At 53.2% G+C, this 23,059-nt stretch overlaps 1 protein-coding gene across 2 annotated transcripts in view; it reads right to left on the bottom strand.

Moving 5' to 3' along the window:
• Positions 1-23,059, bottom strand: part of RELT (RELT TNF receptor) — a 77,963-nt gene that overhangs the window by 19,837 nt on the left and 35,067 nt on the right. The window contains exons 2-5 of one of the 2 annotated variants that reach the window (XM_075919557.2): positions 14,952-15,036; positions 4,028-4,135; positions 3,390-3,568; positions 2,472-2,557 (exon numbers count right to left, since the gene is read on the bottom strand). In XM_075919557.2, the coding sequence (XP_075775672.2) occupies positions 2,472-2,557; positions 3,390-3,568; positions 4,028-4,135; positions 14,952-14,996 (418 nt within the window). In that variant the 5' untranslated portion in view covers positions 14,997-15,036. Of the gene's footprint in view, positions 1-2,471; positions 2,558-3,389; positions 3,569-4,027; positions 4,136-14,951; positions 15,040-23,059 lie in introns of both variants that reach the window. The other variant, XM_075919558.2, reaches the window with a different exon arrangement.

Here is a 23,059-nt window from a genome sequence, read left to right as displayed (position 1 = left end):
CCTCCCCACGAGCAGCCCCAGCCCATGGCCCTGCTCCCCCCAGACTCTCTTCCCAGGGCAGGTTTAGGGGCTACAACTCCCCTCAGCTACCTGTACTGCTTTTACCCTGACCGGCTTCTGGCTGGTCTGTGGCAGTGCCTCACCCTGGCAAGAGCTCTCCTGCCAACACAACGCCGGCCACACGGGCACTTTTGTCTGCTGGGGTGTATTTTTCACACCCCCTCACTGACAAAAGTTTTGCCAACAAAAGAGCTTGTGTAGGCCCAGCCTCACTCAGCTCTGGGCAATTCTGATCCCCAGCCGGGGGTTAGATTTCTGATACGCCCACAGTGGGGATGGGGCTTGCGTGGTCACTGGTGGAGGGCCAGGGAATCAGCTCCCATTAGCTCCCTCACCGCCAGACGGGGAGAAGAGAGACCAAATCGTAGGAAGAAGCGGGCTGGAGTTCTCCTCAAACGCACATCCTCCCTCCAGCCTCCCACCAGGCACGAGCAGGAGAGGGAGCCGCTCATGGCCAAGTAAACTATTCAGACCCAGTCTCCACTCCCAACCTTGGTGCGACCTCTCTGGGGAGGGACACCAGGGTCAGACGGCACAGCTGAACTGCAACAGGCTGGCAGAGGACTCCCCACCAGGCTACCCTCCAAGTTTTCCTTCCCATTTCCCTTAGCCAGGAGCTCTTGGAAGCATTTACTCGGCCCCAGAGGCCTCACACCTCTATGTGCCCAACAGCAGCCTCCCAGCTTCACCATGCTCCATGGTGAGGCTGGGTGGATACCTGTAGGGATGAGCCAGGTAGGGCATGGACGTTATGGGCAGGGGCAAAGCACCGTATTCTTGCACCCTGGCAGCTTTCATGGCCTCTCAGGATCAAGGTTATTAAAGGCCAAACCTGCTGGGATCCAAACCACTGCCTCCAGGCACTTTAGACTAGCAGGCTCCAGGTGACTGTGGGTGAAGCACACCGCTGCTTTATAGACAGAGTCCATTTCCTGACATCCAGCTCCACATGACCCGCTGCAATGCCCCCCAGACCTGAGCGCGGCAGTCTCATCGCAGGGTGAGGAGCCTGCACAGCAGCTAGAGCCATTGCAGGAGCATGCGGGGATGTCTAACTAGCTCGTTCACCCCCGAGCACCTGGAAGGGGAGGCCCAGGTGCATGTGAGTGGCAGCCTCATGCCTGGGATGCAGCCAGGCAGATACATGGTGTGCACACACCTGGCACTGACACCGTGGGTTTGGGTGGGTCAAACACAATCCCCGTAACCAGCCACGTGTGGTGCCTGCAGTTGTGAGTTTTAACCATTATTCGAATTACCTGCCCCACTAACCAAACCCCACCTCCCTCAATTCCCCTGGCAGGTTCCACCCGCCATGGTGTTAGCCCCTCCGGGAGCGGTGGCATTGCGGCGCACGGTGACAACCGTGGATTAGCTGCACCCTAGAAGTAGCCGCGGTGCAGGGGTCTCTGGCTTACACACGGTGTTTGAATTGCAAAAGGGCCCACGGGCCAGGGCTTTGCTGGGCTAGACATCGTGCAAACTGTGGACCTGAGACAAAGCCGAGCCTCAGGAGCTCACGTTGAAAGCCGTTTCTGGGTCACAGGTGGAGATCTGCACTTAGAGCAGCCTCCCACTCTGCCCCTGCATGCATCAATCAGGACAACGGGGCGCCAGAGCTCTACAGAAGAACAAGTGGATTCCAGGCAGTTTCTCTTTTTAGTTTCTCCCCGGTCCACCCTGCACCCCCGCCAAAGAGCTTTAACGAAGCTCCGACACAGGAGAGCTTTCTAAACACATTACTAGCGAGGAAGAGCCACGGTGGGACTGAAATAGCTCGAGGAATGTGCGAGCCAAACCGAGTGTGGGCTTGGGCCCCTGCCATCTTCTGCTGCTGCACAATTCTTTGAGCCAAGACCCTGGGCTTTTTCTACCCTTTGATGGAAGCCCTGCGGATCAGGTGGTCTCAGAAACCCCAACGGGCCCAGCCCAAAAGTACAGGCCCCCATCCAGACAGGTGGCCAGTACTACTCGGCCTGTAATACCTCTCTCTGCCTGTCTAGCAGAGACCAGGTGTGCTGCAAGGACAGGAGAAAGCCCATCCTCCTCCCCCACCTCCTCACCCCCATCCCGGATGTGCTGCTGGAGCTCAGCTCAACAGCCTGTTTGCCCCCTTCTCTGACTCCCACATCTCCAGGTCGATGATTGTGTGGCGGGCAGCGGCAGGCTGGCCCTGGGTGATAGCAGGTCTGGCAGGGCAGTGAATTGGCCATGCATGTAGTGATTCGAATCCTGCCTTCTCACACGGCAAGGAGACAGCCTCATTGGGCAGCAGAAGCTCCCAAAAGGAGACTCTCCTCCTATCTGGCCCTAACAAAACTCCTGTGCCCCACCAGAGAACCCCACCCTTCTGCCCACAGGTTTTTTGTAACCCCAAGCGTGACCAGTCCCCTCTCCCTGTTTACACTGACCTGGGCAGCCTGGCATGCTTTGGGGAGCAGAGGAGCAGGGCAGGCATTCAGCTGTTGGGTCCATCTCTCCTTCAGGGCTGTAAAACCTGCCAAGAGCAAAGGACCAAAAAAAGAATGAGACCACAGGTGGCTGTGAAACAGCGCACAGGGCTTCTGTGGGCTATTAGAAAGTCCAGCTCAAAGTCTGACTACAATGGAAACAGGCGATGTTAGGTTATTCGCTTTCTTTCTGACGCTGCACTAAGCATCTGACATGTCCACTCCCACCCCAGAAGTGGCTGCATTTCAGCCATGGGGCAAAGCCATGTCTAGCTATTTTACACTGTGCTTCAGGAGCATTTCAGGGCAAAGTGCAAGACAGTTTCCCCTTCCCCAAATCTCTTCCACTCCCTGCCGTTGACTCAGTGGATTTGCATTGGCCAGACTCACAAGAGCCCAGAGCAAGAGATGTGACTAAGTGAGTTTCTCCCCTCCTTCTGGCCTGAAGCGTACAGGCTTGGAGGAATTCAGCCAACTGCCTTCTAGTGACTCACGCAGACACTCGCAGGCAACCGCCTTCCTACTCAGCAGCTTGGATTTCTGCTCTGTATGGTGCACTGAGGTTGCCAGGCAGCCTGAAGCGTTCCCACTCAACAGCACTTTGCCAGCCCTGCTTACTTGTCGTCGATCTACTAATAACACCCTGGAGAAGGGCCCTAGCTAGCCACCCGTTGTGCCCAAGCGCCCAGAGCCAATCTGCCAAAACAGCGGGATTTGGGCCCTGTCCAATGGGCCATACGCATGATTAACCCCTGGAAGGCTGGCAAGAATTGGGACCCTCCTTTTACAGGTGCCACCCAGCTCTGTGAAAGGGCCAGAGTCCCACCCCCAGGAGAGCCCCATCTGCTCCCACAAGGCCAAGCTGGAAAGCAAAGTTACCCTGGAATGCAGCCTCCACACTGGCTGTCTGCTGCAGCTGTCCCAGGGCTGGCGCGGACCCTCTTCCTGGCCTCACAGTGGGTCTGAGGCGAGCAGGGGGCCAGGCTGTGGCTGGCCGAGAAGGTGCCCGGAGAGCAGGCTTGACAGGACATTCCTAGGCCTTGCCCAGAGCCGCACTTCTACAGGAAACCAAACGGAGACGGAGTCAGGAGTGGAGCTGGGGGCCGCCTCACGGCGCGGGGACGCAGCGTGGCAAGCCCTTCTCCGCGGCCACGGGCCTCCTCTCCGAGCTGCAGCGAGTGCGAGATGAAGCCCAGTCTCCGTAACCCGTTCCACTCACAGCCTCTCTGCTTGGGCTGCCAGCCAGGGGACCAGCCAGCACCGACTGGGACTGAATCCTGCCAGCCCACAGCACAAAGGCTGCCCATGGCTGGCTCCTGGTTTGTGCTGGGCTAGGACTGGGCTGGATCTGGATCAAAGGGTTTGAATGCCCCCCTCCCCCCGCCCCTCCATGCAATCTGCCAAGCCGCTCGCTTCGTGAAGGACAGACGGCCTGTGCCCGCCCACCCCCTGCCCAGGCAGTATGCTCAAGCTGCAATCCTGCAGCTCCGTGCAAAGCAGTAGGCAGAATGGCTTACCCTATCAGGCTCTTCTCCGGGGGGACACCCCACACAAGGGGCACAGCCCCCCTCCACAGTCCGGTACTCCTGTTCCCCACATGCCAGCGCCCAGGCCCGGCTCAGCAGCTGAAAAGAGACAGGACAGTAATGGGAATGCATCGGGAGCTGCTCCTTCCTGCCTCTCCCGTTCCTGCGCCCTGGGCTCAGGCTGTGGGGACCAGCCTCACATGGGAACAGCTGAGCCCCAGACCCCTTCCCACCTCCAGGCTCCTAGGAAGGGTCTCAAGGGAAGTGGCTCCCTCTGGGATCAGTCTCCAGGGCAGCTTGATGCCCATCAGGTTCTGACATGGGGCCTGGGTGGCTTCATCAGACTCATTTGCAGGGAGCCTCACTCGCCACAAATAATACCTGAGAGACCCAGGTCCCCCCGAGTCTGCCCCTTCCACAGAGCACACCAGCAGGAGCTTTGCCTTCAGGGCGGGCAGGTGAGCACAGCGCATGGGGCGGGGGAGGGCCTGTCAGACCTGCTCCCATGCTGCAGAAGGGCTGGCGAGCCTAGGTCCATCACCCTGGTCTCTGGGCACCTTGCCAGCTCAGCCCTCAGCCTCTCCTGAGCAGGACTCCCCCGGGACAAGACAGTGCCGGGATTTTAAAGCACTGCCTGTCGCATGGCCACACACAGGCTCAGCAGCCGACCTGCAGAGTAGAAGAGGTGGCCCCCCAGTGCTCCTGTTTTGCAATGCTCCAGGGTTTTCACAGAAAGGGGAGTGGGGGGGAGAGCTGTCCTGCAGCAGGCCTGCCAACAGCAATCACAAACACAGCCAGCACCCCCTTGCCGGAAGCAGAGCTGGGAGACATGAGCCAGCCCAGTACCACCTGCTTCCTTATCAAAGCGGGGGAACGATCCCACTATTGGAGGGGAACTTCCCCGGCTTCTGCACGACCCTGGTGGAATCGGCCAGCGAAAGGCTCTACTCGGTCCCACCCATTTTACCCAAGTGCCTGCCTTTCCTCAACGACTCTCCTCCCTCCCAGCCTCCCGAGCGGCAGGGTTCCCATAATCCCAACAATTCCAGGCCCAGAATTCCGGGGGGTGGGGGATGTCACCTCCAGCCCCGTCCGGGTCACTCAGGCCAGGGACTTGGTGTCCCTACACTGGGGCGCTCTCTGCGCACCAGCCACTTCCCGGACGACATGAAGTTCAATACAGTTGCAGTTTAATGAAGAGGGGCCCCTCCCTGTGGGCACCACGAACAGCAGCCTTGGGGATGGGAGGAAAGCTCACAGCCTGCTCCTCTCACATGCCAGGCCCTGGCACTGCAGGTCGGACCCCGGCTCTGACAGCAGCCATGTGCCCTGAACTCCAGACAGAAGGGACCCTTCACCCCAGTAGTGGCCCTCACGTCAGGAGCCATGGCCCCCGCTCTGAGTCTGGTGACATCTGCCCGTGCTAGGTCATCTATCTAGAGCCACCATCGCTCTGCTCAGCGGCTCACCACCCTCTGCCGTCATGTTACGTGTGGCACGACCAACCTGTCAACCTGGCTCTGGCCCCACAGCGCCACGCTGGTCTGCACTGCCCCAGCTCTGGCTCCCCCCAACCCGGCTTCATGCTCAGCCGGGGCTGCTTCTCTTGCCCCTCCCCCCCAAATTCTTGTTGCTGCTACTCTCCCCTTAACTATGGCTTAGGCAGCTCCAACTCATGCGGAGGATGGGCCCTTGGGCTTCCTTATTGGCCTGCCAGTCCCGTCAATCAGACTCACCTAGAGTTTTGGCCTCTCCCCATTTCTCTGGCAACTGTCAGTCTCCAGATCCTGATTTTTTTTCCAGCCATTCCCCTTTCGTTTGGTACTGGGAGGAGACCAATTAAAAAAATCCCAACTACCCCCTTATATTTACACCTAATCCCAGCCACACTGCCTCCCACCACAAGCCAAGCACGCGCCCACTAGAACAGGCTAGATGAGAGCTATGGCAGCGCTAGGACCACAGGACATCCAGAGAGACACCAGGTGGGTGAGGTGACCTCTTTTACTCTACCAACTTCTGGTTTCTCTCACCAATGGCGTGTGAGCCACACAGAGCTCTTCCTCTGGCTGCGCGAGCCAGCAGAAGTGGATTCAATAATAGAGAGAACCTCACCCGCCGTGTTTCTCTAGCAACCTGGGAGTGACATGGCTACAGTTCCATTGCTCACAGCCTACGCAACACCCAGGCAGCCAGCGCTGGTTTCACAGGATTCACGCAGGGCTTTGGTCCCCCTCCCCCAACCTCTGGAGGAACTTTGGCAGCCTCCGTCCAGCAGCCCCCAGAGTGGAACATTGAGGGCCCAGCTGGACCGTTCGCTCCAATTCCGATTTGGATCCACGAGCCAAAGCAAGATGCTCATTCGACCCAAGTGTGCTGGTTTAGGGCATTTATAAGCAGCAGGAGCCAATCTCCTGAGTAGGGAGCCACAGCTAAGTCAGGGGGAGGGTGACATGCCGCCCACAAACAAATCCTTTATTTGCCTCAGAAGCCTCCTGCCCCACTCCCGCTGTGGGTGGGATGTGGTAGCCAACAGCCACAGCCGCATCTGGGGAAGCAGAGACAAGGGCTGCAGCCAGTCAGAGTCCCCGACAGCCCTGCACCTGCCTGCTCCCACTCCCAGCCAGGCTCCCAGATCAACGCGGTGCCAGGCAACCCTCGGAACACCCTCGGAACGAGCACACAAAGCAACAAGAGAGCTTCTGATGACTGACGTGCTCAAGAGCAGGGTCAGCCGCAAGGCGGCCGCTCACATGGGCTGGTGCTCAGACCGGACTGGTCACTTGGGAAACCACGGCTCAGCCCTGCACGGAAATAGATCAGCAGGTGTGAGCCTCACGCCGCAGCTCTCATCTAGCCTGTTCTAGTGGGCGCGTGCTTGGCTTGTATTTCTCCAAGCAGCAGCAGTTGTCACTTTCTCCGTTCTTGTTCTCCAGCCTTGTTCTCTCCCTCTACTGCCCAGCCCCCTGAATGCCCTAATTTCCTAAGCTCAGCCACAGCACTACAGCAGTGGCCTCGTTTGGGATGACAGCCTGTGGCAAGGAGAAATCATTCATGAGTGTTGGTCCCCAGTGTAGGTTAGAGACCCCAAGTGTCACTAAACAGAGGGGCACTATGCAAGTTGTGAAGTTCAGCCACCTCCAACAAGAGGCGTGCTGCACTTTTTAAGCACAACAACTAGTGCAAGGGAACCAGGAAGTGACGCCAGGTGGGCTAGTATCATAGGCCAAGCTTTAGGAAGCACCAAAGAGTTACATGCAGCATCAGCGGCCCGCCTGAAGATGTCCTTCAGGTTCTGGTTGCACCAGCACAGAACTCCCTGTCCAATAGGTAAAGAGCTGGCTGACAGCTGGGTAGAGTCAAGGCACAGAGCCCCAGACACTCAGCTGCTATCAATTCTCAGAGCCGAAGCAATTTATATCGGCTGAGAACTGTCCCAAAAAATTCCCGTGGCTGCCCGGGAGCAAGGCCAGAAGGAGAATTAGCAGCAGCCCTTCAGGTTTTGCCGTTCTGGGACTGTTGGCAGATTCGGTCACAGCAGGTCTCCTCCCAGCTATTCAACATCCCTTCACCCATCCCTGGAAGGCAGGGAGCCCCTGGTGGGTTGCATGGATTTTCAGTTGTTTCATTCCCTCTTTTAAGAGGGCCTAAGAATCACTACAACGTAGGTCCAAGGGAAGCCCAGAGCTTGCTGATTCAGGGAGAGAGTGAGCTGACATTTCTGTGCCTTCTTTTGACGGTGGTACCGTCAGCAGGGGCACAAGGCACTAAAACAAGCCCCGTTCCTTAGCACATCTTTCACTACTGCATTTGCCAATAGCAGGCTTGGTGAGGATAGCTGCAAAGGACAGCAAATGCCCTTCCCCCACATCCCAAACCCAAAGTGGGGACAACGTCCCAGGAAAGACACAGCACAAACAAAATTTTGAATTTTGACCAAACAAAAATTCCTCCATCTGTTTTGGCTCATTTCTTTGGCTTTTCTTCTCCTGTTTTTTCATTCCCTCACTCCATTCCATGCCCCCTTTCTTCCAAAGGGAGGAATTCTCCCAAATTGAAGTGAAATGAATGATTTGGAAGGGAAACTTCTCCTGTGTGCGGGGAGGGGTAAATAGGAGGGAACGGGTCAAAGGATTGCATGCAAGGCTTAGAGGAAAAAAATAAAGACCTTCTCTCAAACGTTTTAGTTTTCTTCCAAAAGTCATTTTTCATTGGGGAAAAAAATGGATGAAAATATTCTGGCGAGCTCCGCTCTCTTTGAAGGCTGACTGTTTTCACCTACGATGTATCCACACGCTGACAGACTAGGAACAAGTTTCTAACTCGATCTCAAAAGGGGAAGATGGGTATGTAGCTTGCTAGCATGGCCAATAGCTGACTCGCTGCCAAGGAAAGAGTCTAGAGCAACCCACCCCCTGCAATAACTCTACTGCAGTCACTCTAGCTAGTGCAACACTGAAAGCTAAAGCGACGGCTGCCTTGCAAGGGCCATGAAAACAGTTTGTGCTCGTCCCAAACTTTCTAAGAACTTTGTGGTTGCAGCTCTTCATGTGACATATCCTCCCACAGGAGATTACCTGGGAAATCTTGGGCAAACTCCAGCCAGCTGTTCCTAAGTGAGGTGATCAAAACAGAAGGCTCTGCGCACTGGTCACTCACTAGTAGCGGCATACCCTTGTCTACACGGGGATTTCAGATGTTTTAGGCTCCTAATAGCTCCTGCTTCAGGCTGTCAGCCACATGCAGGGGTCGGGAAGGGTTTTTTTAATCTCCTTCCTCTGAAGAATCAGGGATGGCCACAGCTGGAGAGGAGACACTTGAAGGGGAGGGCCAGGGCTTAGAAGTGGCACTGAGCATTCTCTTTCCCAGCTTGGCCGGATAGTTCTTGTTCACATGCTCAGGGTCTAACTGAGCACAGTATGTGGGGTTGGACAGACATTTTTCTCCAGGTCTGACTGGCTTTTCGCCTTCCTTTGCAGCAGGTGGGTGTGGGTCACTGGCCAGGAATATCTGGGTATAGCTCACGTAATCATTTCCATGTCACTCCAGCTCTGATGCACCTCACTCCCCCCTGTTCTCTGCCTGTGGCACATCATAGTTTATGCTCCTATGGGCTGACATATCTTGGCCTCATTTTTGTTGCTGGGTTGTGTGGGGGTGCTGGGTGCTATTAGAGGTCCATGAAATACCAGAGTTCAGCCTAACGGATCTGGTGGTGCCTTCTGACCTTAGACTCCACGACAGCAGTGCAAACACTATTTGCACCAGTAAAGCACCATCTGCACCAATATGACTTAACCCAGAATCAATTGTGCACCAGCACGAGTCAGATCTATAACCAGGGGTTTGCACTGCTGTAGACTAGACCTAAGTCAGCCTTGGGAGGAAAAAAAAAATCAAAGTAAGATGCTAAGAGGCTGCTATTATACATGGACTTCACCACAAAAATCTTAAACAGCTGTAGCATAAGGAAACTGAACCCCCCCCGTGTGGTGCAAGGAGCCAATGCTCCCTCCCGCAGTACACCCGGCACAGCAGCTAGCGTACTTCTGGAATCGCCGGAAGTGGCACTAAGCTGCGGGACTTCTGTCCATCCCCGGGAAGCCGACACTACCTCCATTTTCACTTGAGGTAAGTAGTGGGGCTTCTTGGGGATGGGAGGGTAATGGGGGCGGGGCAGACAGGACGCCTCGCGAGCGACTGGTTGAGGCCTCGCGATCGACCAGTAGATTGCGATCGACCTGTTGGTGACCCCGGCTTTACAGCAATAAGACTGAGGAATGCATGTATTGCATCATACACACACTAGTAGGCAGACGACACACATTAAAATGGAGGCCAGGTTACAGAGACAGTGTGGTCCCATGGATAAAGCACAGGATTGGGATTTAAGAGCTCTAGGTTTTATTTATGACTCTGCTACTGGATGACTGTGAGGAAATCACTTTGCTGCTTTGTGCCTCAGCTTCCCCATCTGTATAATGGGTGGTGAGGATATAGATGTCCTTTGTGAAGTGCCTTAAGATCTACTGATGGAAAGTATTACATACGAGTTAATTATATACATTGCTGTATTAATATCTATTTAAGTTTATACAGTAATACTGAAGTGCCCAAGAGCTATGACGGGCACTTCAATTAATAAAATTCAGATTGTGTAAAATACATAATTGACTACTCATGAGGGACTGCCCCACTTGCCTTTAAAATGATCTGTTAAGCCTTTCAACAGTGTCAGTCAAACGTTCCCTCACCTAAACTGTGCTTGTATTCTGAAAAAGTTCTCTGAAGAGATAAAGGTAATGCAAAAAAGGAGGAAAAAAATTGGCCTTGATGTTGTTTTTTTGTTTCTTTAGAACCTTTGAAGGTGGCTTGAAAGGATTTCCATTCAGTTTCCTTGCCTGTGTTCCTTGGCTTCAACAAAAGCAAACAGGAAATTCAGATCTTCTCTACCCTAGAAAATTCAATTCTAACATCTCATGAGAATGAAAGCTGAACAACTGAATGGGGATGGGAGTTTGTGTCATGATGGTAAACATGCTGTTGGTTATACTGAATTCCAAATTACGAATAGAATCTTTGGAGAAAAGGAGTATAATTGTTAACAATAAGCCTTAAAGGATGAGCGCTGTGTGTGTTCATAGAGACATTCCAAAAACCTCCAGAAAAATCCTCCAGCCAAATTAGATAAGGTGTTTCTGGTTAAAAATACTTTAACTAAGAGAAAAAAAAATCTTGAACAATCCAACAGACCATCAGGCCTTTTTTTATCCCTCAAAAGAAGCCAAAAAGAGAGTAAGACAATTAAAAAAAAAAGTAGGTCCCCTTTAAATATGGGCTTTGGAAGAACAAAGCTAGGGAAAAAGTCTCAGGGGGTAGCCATGTTAGTCTGTAACTTTGTTAGTTCTCTACCTTAGAGACTAACATATATATATATATATAAATATAAATAAATCACTAGGGGGCTGTGCCCCCGATCGCTACATTTACCAACCCCCGCTCTTGTGAGGGATAGACATCCCCAGCTCTCCCCACAGCTACCAGGGAGGGCTGGGCTGTGTCCATGACAGCCCAGGCCCCTTCTCCCTCCACTCCAGACACAGCCTCCTCCTGCAGCATTACTGAGGAAGGGAAAAGCATGCTGCAGCAGTGACACAGGGAGCCACATCTATTTTCAAGTAGGCTCTGCTGTCTGCAACACTGCCCAGAAATCCACAAAACTGCCCCCACCAGCAGGGCAGCTTTGGGGAACCTGTTCTCCTACCAAATCAGTCAGGCCTGGCTACTTACCGGCCAAGCTCAGCTTTGGCCTAATGCTTTGCATTTACCCAGCACCCCCCCTTCCCAGAGAAGGGCAATCAAGGAGAGTCAGGAATCCCCTCAGCCCTTGGGGCAGCATGTGGGACGTGCAGAGGCCAGACATAACCAGGGTAATGGCCGTCCCCACAGGGTGGATCAAAGAGCCTAGTTGGAGAGGCAGGCCACAGGGACAGCTTTTAAAGGGATCCGCCCGAGCCGTCCCATCGATTTATAGATATTGCTGCAATCCAGATGCCCAGCTTGGCCTCTGCGTGGTTAATGGATGGAGAGATGAGCCTAGGAAAAGAGCTGCAGGGCCAGGACAGACCAGGGACCACAGCGTTCTGATGCTCAGGATGGCAGCTCCCAGCTTCACCAGACCTTCCTTGCCGTGCATTAAAGCAGCAAGGCAGGTAGAGGAGGGGGTGAGGAGAAGGGGAATTAATCCTTTGATTTCTGAGGTAAAATGCCAGTTATTTCCCTCTCCACCAAAGACCCCCTTTCCCCACAATGCAGCTGCCCATCCACAGTGTGACTCCCGCAGCCCCCGACAGGCTGCTATAGCTCAGTGGCATGGCCAGCATGGAATATTTGGGTGGGCGGGCAATTATGGGGGACTGGGAGGGATAGGGGCCTGCTTCCCCTGAACCCCCTGCAGCCGGCTTTGCAGAGATGACAGATGGCCCCTTTGGCCAGGGCGCACTTCCGGCTCCAGCTCGCTTGCTTGCCTGCCCTCCTCCCAGTGTCAGATGAGCCACTGGGCCAACCCGGAGTCCTGGAAAAATGGTTGCTCTTGTACGGCCTGCCTGGCGCTCCTGCTAGGGAGTGGGGTCAGAGCACGGGAGCGGGGGGGAGGGGAGGAAGGGTGCTCCGCTCAGCCCAGTGCTCCTGTCGAGGCTGGGTGGCTGGAGCAGAGCAAGTGCTGGGGCCATACCAGAGCGGAGGCTGGGAGTGCCCACCGCCCCCTCTGCCCACCCATGGCTGTACCCCTGCAACAGCCAGACAAAGGCGGTGCCCCCTTGCACCAGTGACCACTGTATGCTCCTCGGCATTGCCTCCTCACCCTGGGGCATCGAGCGCCAGCCGTGTCCGGCGCAGAGGTTGAGGAGGTGGTGGCAGGAGACTCTCCCTGTAACCACACTGCAGGGGGCTGCCACTCTCAGCCCTCTCCTATCTACTTTCTCCTGGCCTGCAGCCATGGGCAGCGAGTTCCATAGGCCTGTGGTGTCCGGGCACCAGGAATATTCCTGGCCCAGGGCCTGGCTTCACTAAAGTTCAGAGCCAGGTCTCTCCCCAGCCCCACCTGCCACTTGTGGGTGATGTAAAATGGCCCCCTGCTGCCGCCAGCACTGGCAATCCAGTGGGGCTGCAGTGGCTTCCAACCACCTGCTCTGCTCAACAGCCAGCAGGTCCCTGTGGGGATGGGGTGCGGCGTGCGTGTCTACACGCTCCCCCTGTGCCAATGGGAAGCCGTGGGTATAGTATTTGCAGACACCTAGGAGCTGCTGCCAGAGGAGAGAGCCCCAGATAAGCACTGCACCCCACCCCCTTCACCCCTCCTTTCCCAGACCTTGCATCCCTTTCCCACCCCTTCCTGCCCCCAAACTCTATCCCAGAGCCTGCAGCTCTCACCCCCTTCTATATTCCCACCCACTGTCCCAGCCCAAAACCTGCACCCCAGACCCTCTCCTGCACCCAAACTTCCTCCCAGTGGGCAACTTCTCATCTTCTCTTGCACCCAAACTCCCTTCCAGAGCCTGCATCCCCTCTTGCACCCCAATCCCCTGCCCCAGCCCAGAACCTGCACCCAAACTCTACCACAGAGCCTTAGGCAGCTGGGCGGGGGAGATGGGGCGCAGAGGAGAAGGAATTTTAGGAGCAGGAGGAGTGTGGGCTCCGGGCATTCTGGGCACTACCAACATTTCTACATACCTGCCACCCCAGCCTGCAGCGTGCTTAAAACCTCTCTCCTGCCCCCGGCCACTACCACAGCTACTCAGACCACACTGCGAGAAGATCCACGATCACAACTCTCCCTCAGCACCACCGGCCCCGGGGAACACGCCTCCTTCCCAGTCAATTTCCCAGCCTGCTGGGTTTCACCCAAAGAAGCAAGAGGCAGAATCTTATTCTGGGTGGTCTCCAGGGGCAGCCAGAAGAGACTGTTTTAGCCCCATTTCTCCTGCACTGCCCCTCCCCCACCACTTTTCTCCGGTCAGAGGTAAAAGTCTGTCCTCAGATGCTCCTGTGAGACCTTTTCTCACTATTTCCAACCCATCACCTTGATCAGTATTTAGCCAGAGAGGGTTGAGGGTGGGGACAGCATGGGGGAAACTAAACCCCCATTACAGAAACACAGCCAGCAAGAGCCTACCCTTTACCTCTTAACAGAGGGGCTGTGAAGGAGCTTTTCTGCCACGCCAGGGCAGGGAGGTCTCCACGCAGGAGGGGCCTACATGCCAAATGCTCTTGCACCAGCCTTATCTGAGAGCAGCCACATGCCACGCCAGTCTCATGCAAAAAAACCTTCAAAACCAGACTGCAAACGTGAAACCACTGAGCTGGAATGCCTATGCAAATTTGACACTGCCAGAGGCGGTCTGCAGAGAGACATGGTCTGCATGTCTCTCATTACAATAAGTCATTTCCCCTTCAGGTACTCTCACCTTCCTGTCGCTGTTGGAGGTGAGCCATGCCCATCCCGATTTAACTAGCAGGGATGTTACACTCCCCTCTCTGTAGCCCTGAGGAAATAAAGTGCAGCTCACAAAAGTTTATGCCCCAATAAATGTAGTAGTCGTAAGAAGTCACTGGACTCCTTGTTTTTTTATGATTCACAGTAATGCTCACTCATAATTACGCTGCCACGCGAGTATCAATAACAGAACCGGGGTGTCTCATGCCTCCAAGAAAGCTCCTTGGGCAGGCAATGGGCAGCAAGTGGGTGTGACCCTTTTGCTTGGTGGGACAAGTTGCGGGTCCTGGGGACCTGGCACTGTGCAGGCAGAATTGGGAAGACTGCTGAAAATAAAATGAAGAGAAATGCTCTAGGGTAGGATCAGAGCAGACAAGCAAGAAGAGCTCTCTGCCCTGAGGCGATAGAGTCACAAACCCAGAGACTGTTGTCAGATGGTGTGGGAGGCCCTGGGTGCCTGTGGAGAGCCCAGCTGACTTGAGCAGCGCCTGTGTGGGTTCAGGGGCTGGTCCTTGTGGCTCCAGGCTGGGAAAGCAGCCCGCGGAGCATGTGACAGTCGGCGGGGCCCTGCGGCATGCATCAGTGTGGGTTTATAGTCATTCTTGCTCGGTTGCCTGGATTTTTAGTCCCCTCCTTCAGCTTGGCCCAGGCTCTCTCCTCCACTCCCTTCCCCTCATCCATTTACACCAGCTTCTCCTTTGCCTCTTCACCCAACCTCACCCTGTCAACTCAAGAGCTTCCCTCCCGTGCAGTCTGGCCCTGCCCTGGCCCTTGCTCCCAGCTGCACCACTCCCAGAGGCTGGGAGATACATGAGCATGCGCAGCCGGGACTTCATACCACTGCCTCGTGCCTGCACTTGATGGGGTGCAGCAGCCCACGCTGCGCTGGACTGAACCAGCAGAGGATTATATCCTACTCACTGTGAGGAAGGCGATGAACGACCAACAGACCAGGTTCCTCTTCATCTTTGAGAGTCAACGATTTGCAATGAGCCACGGAACAAACCTGCTGGGACAAGGAACAGGAGGGTCACCAGAGAGTCAGCCTTCCTCAACAGCTAATTCAGGATCCAGCAGGATGGAAACATCTCTCCGGACAAGCCTGGACTTACCTTCAGCCCACCCAAGCCTGCTGTTCTGTTTATCCCTGCAAATTACAGGGTAAGGATGTGAAATACGGGTTAATTTAATAGTCGAGTAACCTCATGAATTCGTATTGGTCAGTCGATTATTCTATAGTCTCTGGAGGATGGGGCCGACAGCTAATGCGCTCTGGCTTCACTCCCGAGAAGACCCCTGCCAGGTGGGAGCTGGTCCATGAGGGAAGCCAGTTTAAAAACCACCTCCCTTTGTGGAGTGGATGCCTGTCATCCTGTGCTGCTGCCTCTGATCAAGAGGCAGCAGTGCAGGGTGGCAGCAGCCCCTGTCTAGGGGCGGTCTGAGCTTCCGGACCCAGTGCAAGCCAGAACTAAGCAGGGCTGCCTGCCCACCCTAATATACTTTAAATGCAGAGCCGCAGGGGGGTAGGTCCCAGACCCATTGCGAGCCAGGACTAAGCTGGGCTGCTGGCCAGCCTGCTAAAAAATTTACTGGCAAGTGTGGGGCTGGGAGGCCTATAGCGTGTAGTCTATAGCATTAACCTATAAGCTTTTGCTTGTAGGTTAATCGACTGCACTTTTACATCCCTATTACAGGGAGCTGATAAGCAATCCTAGAAAGCTGGGAATCAGTTAAAGGAAATTCACCCTCCACCACCATACAGTCTTCTTCTGACTGTGCATGTCCCCTTGCCTCTGAGTCTGTGCCACACAGCAGAGCCTGACAGTGATATATAGCAGATGCAGCCTAAGTGGGAAAGGCACCAGTAGGCAGAACGACCCACCTCAATGGATCTGTGCCCACTTCCATCAGCAGCACCAGATTTACAAAAAAGGGTCCTATGTTTAAAACGTGCCTGGGTCACTACAGTCCCCCATTCCAATCAGCTCTTGTGTAACAGAAAACTTCCCCCTTCAAAGTTTCCCTGACAGGGAAAGAGAGAGACATGACAAGGGAAAAAGCTGTTTTGCTTGACATGCCTGGTTTTCCTAGGCAGTCTAGAAATCTCCCCTACAGAGTCTCCCTGCAGCTTTAGAAAGCCACATACTAACAGTTGCTTCTAGTCTCCAAAGCCAGCAGCAAGGACTTCCACTCTGATTGACACGTAGGGAGCTTGATGCACTTAAAGCGAGCCTGGTCTGAGAATGGCTTTAAAGAATGATGCATTGGACGTTAATTGTGTCTACGGTGCCTGAAATTAAATGCCTAGAGACCTGCACTCATTTAATATGATAGATTCAGTTGCTGGGGAATCCATCCATCACACTTTACATTACAAGGCATTATTTCATTGTTCGCCGAGCATCCTGGGACTGCCGGCTTCTGTATGGAGCTCTTTGGAGTGCCACAGGGATTTTAGGCTTAGAGCCAGGACCAAAAGGGTTGCAAGCTGGGGACAAAATCCAGATCACATTATTGGACAGTGCAGGGGACAGCACAGGCTACGACTATAGGGTGAACTTCTGGCCACATTCAAATAAATGGGAGTTTTGCCATTGACTTCAATCGGGCCAAGATTTCACCCCGAGATGTTCATGTATCTCGATGAGGTTTGCTTCCGAACACTGCGCACAGCTGACACTTTGCGACTGGAAGGGTGAGACCTCTCTGGTAGCCAATGCATTGTAAAGACACCCAAGTCAAGCCATTTCCTTTATTTCCCCTATAAACCGCACCCCAGAAAAGTGATTGTAATGTATATCAGTCCCATCTCAAGGCCCTAACTGCACTTTCTTGGTCCGTTAGAGGCGCGTGGCTTTAGAGCATTCGCTCAGCATGTGCTATTGTTCCCAGAAACTGCCCATCAGGCTTTCACTCCTCAATCCCTTTCTGAATTTGCAGGCAGGCTGGTTTTTGAGTCTCTAGCCTCTGCCACGGGGAAGACACAAGCTCTGTAAATAGAAGCCGTTAAAAAAGGGCTTGTGCATCTCTGGCTAGGGAGCGGGGCCTGGAACTGCCTCGTGGGCTGGCTCAAAGCCCTAGGAGGGCTGCATCTGGCCCATCGAGAGACTTTTGCCCACCCCTGGGCTAGAGGAAAGGCAGGAATATGACAAAGTCCTTGTGGAAGAGACTTGCTCACTGCCTACTACACCGGTTACAGGGATCTGACCATCTTCAAGACTCAGGATATAAAGAGAATCCTCAGTTGCATTGCAGTGCCTAGCTGTGGCATGTGCAATCAGGAGAACTGCAAACACAGGCCAAATCCATCCTGGGTGTCTCTCTGGCTCCAATAGGATTACACCCCCAAGGAGGGATTTGATCTAGTTTCACAGAAACATAGGACTGAAAGGCACCTTGAGAGGTCACCTAGTCCAGTCCTCTGCACTCATGGCAGGACCAAACATTGTCTAGACCGTCCTTGACAGGTGTTTGTCTAACCTGCTTTTAGAAATCTCCAATGATGGAGATTCCACATCCTCCATAGACAATTTATTCCAGGGCTTATGGGAAATTTTTCCTAATGTCCAACCTAAACCTCCTTTGCTTCAATTTAAATCCATTGCTTCTTGTGCTAACCTCACTGGCCAAGGAGAATAATTTTTCTCCCTCTTCCTTGTAACACTCTGTTAGGTACTTGAAAACTGTTTAATCTGGAAGGGAAGACTGAGAGGGCCATAACAAACCTATTTTTTCCCCAACCTTCCCTCATATATCATGTTTTTTAGAACTTTAATCATTTTTGTTGCTTTTCTATGAATAGTCTCCAGTTTGTCCACATCTTTCCTGAAATGTGGTGCTCAGAACTGGACACAAAACTGCAGTTGAGGCCTAAACAGCGCAGAGCACAGCGGAAGAATTACTTCTTGTGTCTTGCTTACAATTACTTCTTGTGCTCCTGCTAATACATCCTAAAATTATATATATATATTTTTTTGAGGTTCAGATAATTGAAGATCTCCTGGTCTCTCACCACACTTCCTATCTTTCCTTTGCAGTGAGCTAGTTTGCTCTCATGCCCTTAATAAAGTCTCTTTAAAAAAACCTGCCAGCTAGCTTGAACTGTTTTCCCCTTACACTTGCTTCCCATAGGATCTTACCTACCACCTTGCTGAGTTTGCTCGTCTGCCTTCTTGACAGCCATTATCTTTATTGTGCTGTTTTCCTTCCTACCTTTCCCTAGAATCATGAGGTCTAGGTAGGTGTCAGACCTAGATTTAAAGTGGCCTGTTTTTGCAGCTTTACATGAAGCCTGGAGCATTTCTTGAAACATTTTTTCCTGAGATTGAAAAGCATGAGGTCCTGGCAAATCTCATGACACAGAAAGCTGACTCTCTGCCTCCTAAACAGTAGTGCACTCAAGTGCGGGGATGTCCTGTCCATAGGACAGTTATGGGGAGCCACTTAGGTCTTGTGCTTTGGGGAAATCCCACAGTAGCTGCCTCAGCCATGGTATGGACTAGGGATGTTAAATATCGGTTAATTGAATAGTCGAGTTACCTCATGAATTCTTATTGGTTAGTCGACTATTCTATAGTCCCTGGGGGCAAGGCCAAGAGCCAGTGCGCTCCTCCCTCACTTCCAAGGAGCCTTCTGCCATTCTGCGCTGCTGCCTCTGTATCAGAGGCAGCAGTTCGGGGTGCCAGGTGTGAGCTGGTCCATGAGGGGAGCCACTCTAAAAACTAACTCCCCTTGCCAACTGGCTGCCTGTTGCCCTGTGCTGCTTCCGCCTGGACCTATCGCAAGCCAGGACTGAGCTGGGCTGCTGGCCAGCCTGCTAAAAAAATTACTGGCAAGGGTTGGGAGGGGGGAAAATGCATGTACTCTTATCGGTTAATCAACTACACTATTACATCCCTAGTACGGACAGGCCCCAGGGTGGCTGGGATTGCTCCTCCCCCTTGGCCATGCATTACAGTGATAGAAGTCGGAGCAATCCAGCAGCCTGCTTAGCTCCACCCCACTGCACCACCCTCTCCTAGTCCACTGTGCTCCACTTCCTGCTGCCATGGAGAAGTAGGGCACAGTGGGCTGGGAGAGTGCAGGCTGCCTGGTCGCCATGGTGACCAGGTCCCTTCCTCTGCAAGTATCGGCCAGAGGTGCAAATCAGGTGAGGTTTGGCTGGGAAAGAGACACGGGGCGGGGGCGGGGCAAGAGGTCTAACTGAGGTGGAAGCCAATCAGGCTTTGTCTACACTTCTAACATCAGAGCGCAGCTGCGGCAGTGCTCCCTAGTGAAAGTGTGGCCACAGCACGGGCGCTGTGCAGCCCACCTCCCCGACGAGGGAAGTACAATAAAACTCCATTGGTCCGGCATCCAATGCTCTGGCACTCCTGATGGTCCGGCACCATCGGGAACCGGGAAGTGCTCTGGCTGCCGGACAATTGGAGCTGCTCTGCGCCCGGCTTCCCCGATTCAGTCACTGCCGAAACTGACCAGCAGCTGAATCGGGGACGCCTGGGACAGAGCAGCTGGGGTGCTGCTGGGTTGGTCCTGCAGTGCCGAGGAGCGGTGCTACGGGACCAACCCAGCAGCACCCCAGCTGCTCTGCCGCAGGCGTCCCCGATTCAGCCGCTGCTGAAACTGACCAGCAGCAGCTGAATTGGGACACCTGGGGCACAGCTGGACTATCAGAAGGGGGGGCTATGAGGGTCTGGGGTGGCATCCCTCCCCACCCCACCCCTGACCCCTCATAGCCCCCCTTCCGATAGTCCAGCATATTTGATAATCTGGCACCCCCTGGGTCCTAAAAGGTGCCAGATTATCAGAAGTTTACTGTAGCTAACAGCACGGGGAGCCCGTTCACACTGGCGCTTTACTTGCTGCGCTCAGGGTGGGAGCGTGTGTGTAATGTTTTCATGCCCCCGAACCAGAAAGCTGCAGTGCAATCAAGTGGCCGTGCAGACTTGGAGAAGAGGGCAAGAGCCCTGAGCTTTGGATGCCTCCTCCTTCCCGCTGAACTTTGCTGGAAGTTCCTGGTGCCTGTGCTAACGAGATCTGCCTTATGCTGTGTCACTGTCAGCTAATAAACCCTTATGTTTTAAGCTGGCTGAGTCTCCCGCTGACTGCAGAGTTGGTGCATGGCCCTCTGGGTGAACAGGGGGTGCCGTATGCGGCAAGGTCAGATTCCGGAAGCACCAAAGTTGAGCAGACTTTTCCATATGGGTGGCGAGTAATGTAGGCAAGGGAAGGCATTGCCTCCCCAAAATTGCCTACGCAGCCCAGCCGCCCAGGAGAAGCTGGGCCACGCTGTGTGGCAGTCCGGCTCCTGGGAGAGGCTGGGGCCATACCAGGTGGCAGCCCTGGGCCTCAGCTGGGATTGGGTGGGGCTTGGTTAGGGGATAGAGGGAAAGCTTGTGAAGGGGCAAGGTCTTGGGGAAGGAGTGTGGCTTTGGGTGGAACAGGCAGGACTTCAGCTGCTTCCCCAACTGGGCCTTCACCCGCCATGCAGGTGTAACCCACTCACCTAGTGTAGTTCACTGTCCCATGTAGTAGCACTTAGACCACTTACAGCGAGAGACAAGAGCACGGGCGCTCTACAGCCTAAGTTGAAAGCTAGCCAGGTCCCAGCTTCAAACCTGCCCAGGGGCAGTTTACACAGGCTTCTCACCCTGGTGAAAACATGGCCTGAGAGCAGTTGCAGAGTCCCAGGCTCTGGAACACCTAGGCACACAGATGTGTTACTAAAAGTCAGGCAGCACAGCCACTACTTGTCAGCCCTTGTGCCGACAAAATTCTTCCACCCCCAATGCACAGCATTCATGTTGTCGGCAGTCAGCAACAAGCTGTTCATAGAAGTTTTGCCACGGCAAATGTCACTCTCTTTCAGGTGGGGGGGAGGAGAGGGTAAGAAGGGTTAAGCACCTCTGAACAGCAAAGGTTGTGTTGTTCAATTGCCAATGTAGACATATCTGTAAAGCAGAGGGGTGTGAAATGACCCAAAAGAAAGAGAGAAGGGTTTTTGACTGGAAGAAAACCCACAAATAAGTTTCCATCAGATTCACCTCAATCTACTGCTGAGTAAAGTTTAGTGAGAGCACCTCAAAATGCTCCATGCATCTGAACTCCACAGTTAAGCACAAAAGAGCTGTTTTTATTGATGGAAATGTAAATCTAGAAAATAGCATTTCTCCTTGCAGGTCCTTGGCTCTTGGTTCTAGACCCAGAACTGTACACAGTCAGGTCCTATTCATGGGGGGGGTGAGGGAATAAAATTTTTCCTAACTGGCCACAGAACTCTTTGGTTATTTAACTAAAAATCGAAGCCAGGAGTTGGACATGTCAGTTTAAGAACGATCTACGAAAAAAAGAGGTTTTTCCATTAAAACTGAAAAACAAATATGAAAGTGAATTTTCACTGTAAGCAGGAAAAATAGTTTCCTCCCATGATGAAAAACTGAAGAAAAAAATCATTCCAAAAAGAAAATGTTTGTAATAAGTTTTTATTTTGGCTACAAGGTTATTTCTCCATCAACAAGAAATTGTTTTATTAAAAAAATTTTTTTTTTAAAAAATGGCCACCTCAAAAAAATCCTTCCTCTATATTGCTACAGCACCATCCCCCACAGAATCTTTAAGAGGAGGACGGATACCCCACGAGATTGTGGAATTTGGCTTCTGAATAGCTTGGTTTACACTCCAATGGCAGACAAGGAACGCAAGAGCCAAACAGTCATTTAAAGCTGAATAATCAATGATCCAAAGGTTCACACCCATGTAACATCCGCTAAAGTGCACGCATTTGGCTGAAGGCAGAATTTGGCTTTAAGTGGGTTATCCGGGTTCATAGCAGGAGTCATACATGTGTGTATAAGAAGCACCTGGGGAGCACCGGCAAAGGAATGAGTCCATTCCTGCAAAGAACTATTACCAGCCATTGCCAACGGCAAGGTACCCAACCCACCTGTGCCATTCAGCACCTGCCCCCACTAGAAAAAAAAAAGAAAAGGTTTAAAGCAGTTTTACTTGGAGAGGAAACTAAAGTTCACATCTCTTTGGACTCCAGCTCAAAAGGCTCCCAGCTTGCAAGCAGATCCATCGACTCCCGGGGGCCTGAAAGGATCGTTGTGATCATCTGGCTGACTTCCTCTCTAACACAGGCCACTGAACTCATCTCTAACTCCCCCCACAAAGCGCCCCCCCCCTCCTGCTAGCAGCACAGACTCAACTTGGGAGCTATGAGCTGGGTTCTGCTGAAGCTATGTGAGTGGCTGGGGGTGAGATCGCACACATGCTTCCAGAGCCTGGAGGAAATGCCTAAGTCGTTTCCCATACATCTTCTACAAACCCATGCTGGGAAAGCAATCGCACTGCCTCTCTGCTCAGCGTCAGGGCAGCAGTCGCACTTTCCCAGACGGTTAGAGTCACTTGGACTCTGACTTCTTGCTTAAAAGCTCAGCATCTGCTACTGGCTCCAGAAACTCTGCCTGGCAGGTTCATTGTAGCATGTTAGGGCTGAAAGAGTCATCTAGGCCAACCAGTGGGCCCCCAACGGCTTCCACAGGTTCCTGGGCAAAGTGTGCGGGGGACCCAGCTCCACAGGGCCTCAGGTAGAAGGGGTAGGGTTAGGGACAACCAGCCCTCAGGAAGCTTGCTTTATGTACACCAGAACCCAGCAGTACAGCTGTGCCACTGTAAGAGTGGGAGGCGAAAGCCATTGCCTCTACAGAAGTAGAACAGTCCTATTGCATTCAGACTATTCCCTTCACGCCCTGTGGAGCGGTGGTGCCAACTCTCATGATTTTATGGTGCGTCTCACAATATTTGGTGCTGGTCTGTAAGTCCCAGATCCTGGAGTTGGGTATTTAAATTTCAATCTCTTTATTATTAACCTCCCCCCCCCCACACACACACACCTGAAAATGTGACCCAAGTGTACCCTAATGTGGCCACGATGCAAAGAAAGTTTTGGGGGGGTTTTAACCCATAATTGGAAGCCCTAATTGGAACCACCTGTCTCCACTGAGGATGTATGGGTGAGAACAGCCTCC

The sequence above is a fragment of the Pelodiscus sinensis genome, chromosome 1, assembly GCF_052426305.1.
Source record: "Pelodiscus sinensis isolate ZL-2025 chromosome 1, ASM5242630v1, whole genome shotgun sequence".
In the NCBI taxonomy this organism is placed as follows: Eukaryota; Metazoa; Chordata; order Testudines; family Trionychidae; genus Pelodiscus; species Pelodiscus sinensis.
The sequence above is the reverse complement of the archived record's forward strand: the minus strand, read 5'-3'. Positions and strand labels throughout refer to the sequence as shown.